Source organism: Oryx dammah, unplaced genomic scaffold (genome assembly GCF_014754425.2).
Source record: "Oryx dammah isolate SB20612 unplaced genomic scaffold, SCBI_Odam_1.1 HiC_scaffold_10, whole genome shotgun sequence".
Lineage (NCBI taxonomy): Eukaryota > Metazoa > Chordata > Mammalia > Artiodactyla > Bovidae > Oryx > Oryx dammah.
In genome coordinates, this window is record NW_024070194.1 from 31,212,203 (window position 1) to 31,214,689 (window position 2,487).

Sequence of the window (2,487 nt, forward strand, 5' to 3'; positions counted from 1 at the left end):
ATAACACTGCTATGAACATTGGGGTGCATGTATCATTTCAAATTAGAGGTTTTGTCTTTTCTGGATCCATGCCCAGAAGGGAGATTGCTGGATCACATGGCAACTTTATTTTTAGTTTTTTTAGGGAATTTCTATACTGTTCTCCATAGTGGTTATACCAATTTACATTTCCACCAACAGTGTAGGAGGGTTCCTTTTTCTCCACACTCTCTCCAGCATTTATTATTTGTAGACTTTTTGGTGATGTCCATTCTGATTGGCATGAGGTGATACCTCACTGTAGTTTTGTTTTGTGTTTTTCTAATAATTAGCAAAGTTGAGCATATGATCCATTTTTAAAACACCAACTTGCCTCTTCCCATCTCCCTATGTCTGGAAAAATTACTAAATTTCTATTAGGTCTGGTCCAGGTCTGGGAAGACCTAAATACTGGCCCTGAGCACACCACACTAGGGCAGAGGGGTAAGGCCATGGGGGAGAGAAGCCGGAGTGTGCCCTGCCCCAGCCAGATTTAATCATGCTGGACAGTGAGGTGGGTCAGGGTGATGGCAGAGCAGAGCTCTAAGAGCAGAAGAGAGCCTGGGGCTGACAGGACTGTGTTACTAGGCTCTGCCCGGAGGCGGGGGCTTGGGGTCAGGGCTCAGAGAGAATTCTCTTTGCCTGTGCTCCCTCAGTGGCCTCCAAGTCTCAGAAGATTCCAGAGGATATGGAGCCCCTCGTGGTCCCAAGACCTGGAGCAAGAAATCCCAAGATGAGGATGCAGAGAAGAGAGAGAGAGGAAACACAGAAGGATGAGAGGTAACAAAGGGAAGAGGGGCGAGAAGAGGCTTGGAATAGATACTGGGGGGAAAGGAGAGAAGCAAGAGGCAGGAGAGGGCCAAAGAGCTGGGGTGGGGGCAGGGGAAAGAGAGGAGTGAGGGGAAAGGGGAAAAGGGGTAAATGGGATAGAGGGGACAAAGGATTGAGGGACATAGAAGAGTATCTGTCCAATGCTAGTAGACATCTGCCCTGAAGCAGCATAGTCCAGGCTGGAAGGTCCTAATGTGAGCGTGTGTGTGTGTGTGTGTGTGAGTGTGTGTGTGTGTGTGTGTGTGTGTGTGTGTATACATGTGCCTGTGTGTGGTCCAGTCGGCTCTGTTTCTCTGCGTGTGTCTGTGCTTCTGAATGTGTATCTCAGGCCCATATCTATGACTGTGGTCAAGGATCACGGGGCACGTCCCTAATGATTTTTTTCCTTGACTCTGTGTGTGTGTGTTGGAGGAGGCAGGGGGTTGGTGTGGCTGTATGGGGGAGGGGAATGTACCCAGGGTTTCTGTAGGCTCTGTCTCTCACCCTGGCTGAGTGGCCTAATGGGGGTTCTTAGTCTCCTCCTGGACAGACAGTACCTGGTCCTCCTCTTTGCTGGATCTGGGGTGATAATGTCCCCCACACTCGGGCACATAAAACACAGTCTCGGATGAGAAAGTCTGGGAATTCCTGGAGCTGTTTTTGCCTCAGTCTCCTGGGATGTAGAAAGAGTCAGGAACTCCTGGTCACCCTTGGCTCACCCCCTTGCCCCTCTCTCGTTCTTCTCTCTGTGACTCTCAACGTCTCTCTCCACCGTTCTGCTATCCCGCTTTCTCTTGCTATCTTGCCCACCAGTCTTTCCCCTCTGTTTTTATTTCCATCCTATTGCCAGAGCCCCAACCCAGCCCCCTCCACGGCCACTCCCAGGCGGCGGCCTCCCTCTCCGCGCTCGCCAGGTCTCCCAGTCCGTTGTTCTATCTTGAATCGTGCTAGCCCAAGATCGCTTCCCCCAGCATCTGTCCCCATTCTGGGGGAGGATCTGCGCGCGACTTCGGGTCCAGGAACTAATCCCCCGCCCTCCCCTCTCCACCCCCAGAGGCAGAGAAGCACGCTAGCAGTGCCTTTAAAACCGTTTATTTTTCGTGCTGCGAGGGCGGGGTGGGGTGGGGGGCGCGCCTCAGTAGACTCCGGGCTGCGCGGGCTCCGCGGGCTCCGGCGCCGCCGCCAGCTGCACCAGCCGCAGCAACAAGGCCCCGCTCGGCCCGTCCAGCAGGGTCGCGTTGCTCCGGTCGCTGGCGCGGACGCGGCGGGGGAAGCCGATACTTTCCCGGCACTCGGGCTCGGTCACGCAGCTCTCTGCGGGGAGCACGGGCTGAGCGCGCTGCGGGCAGGCGCGTCTCGGGACCGGGCCCCGCTCCCCACCTCCTCCAGACTCGGACCCAGATCAACCCGGCCCCCGCCCACAGCCCAGAGCCTCCCGGCTTCGGCCCCGCCCCCGGCCCCCGGCCCCCGGCCCCTGACTCCGCCCCGCTCCCCCGCCCCCGCTCCCCTGCCCCGGGCCCCCGACCCCCGACCCCCGGCCCCCTGCCCTCTTCCCAAAGCCGCCGGGCTCCGGCCCCGCCCCCGCCCCACCGCCGGGGCCGCGCACCGTCGTTGCAGCAGATGCCGGCGGCGGCGCAGCGGCCCCCGCTCCCGCAGGGC

At 58.0% G+C, this 2,487-nt stretch overlaps 1 protein-coding gene across 1 annotated transcript in view; it reads right to left on the reverse strand.

The window, feature by feature from the left end:
* Positions 1 to 1,963: 1,963 nt before the first annotated feature.
* The window catches only part of LOC120868596 (vasopressin-neurophysin 2-copeptin-like), a 2,161-nt gene continuing 1,637 nt past the window's right edge, over positions 1,964 to 2,487 (reverse strand). Inside the window, exons 2-3 of the mRNA XM_040247313.1 lie at positions 2,435 to 2,486; positions 1,964 to 2,142 (exon numbers count right to left, since the gene is read on the reverse strand). Of these exons, the coding sequence (XP_040103247.1) occupies positions 1,964 to 2,142; positions 2,435 to 2,486 (231 nt within the window). The remainder of the gene's footprint in view (positions 2,143 to 2,434; position 2,487) is intronic.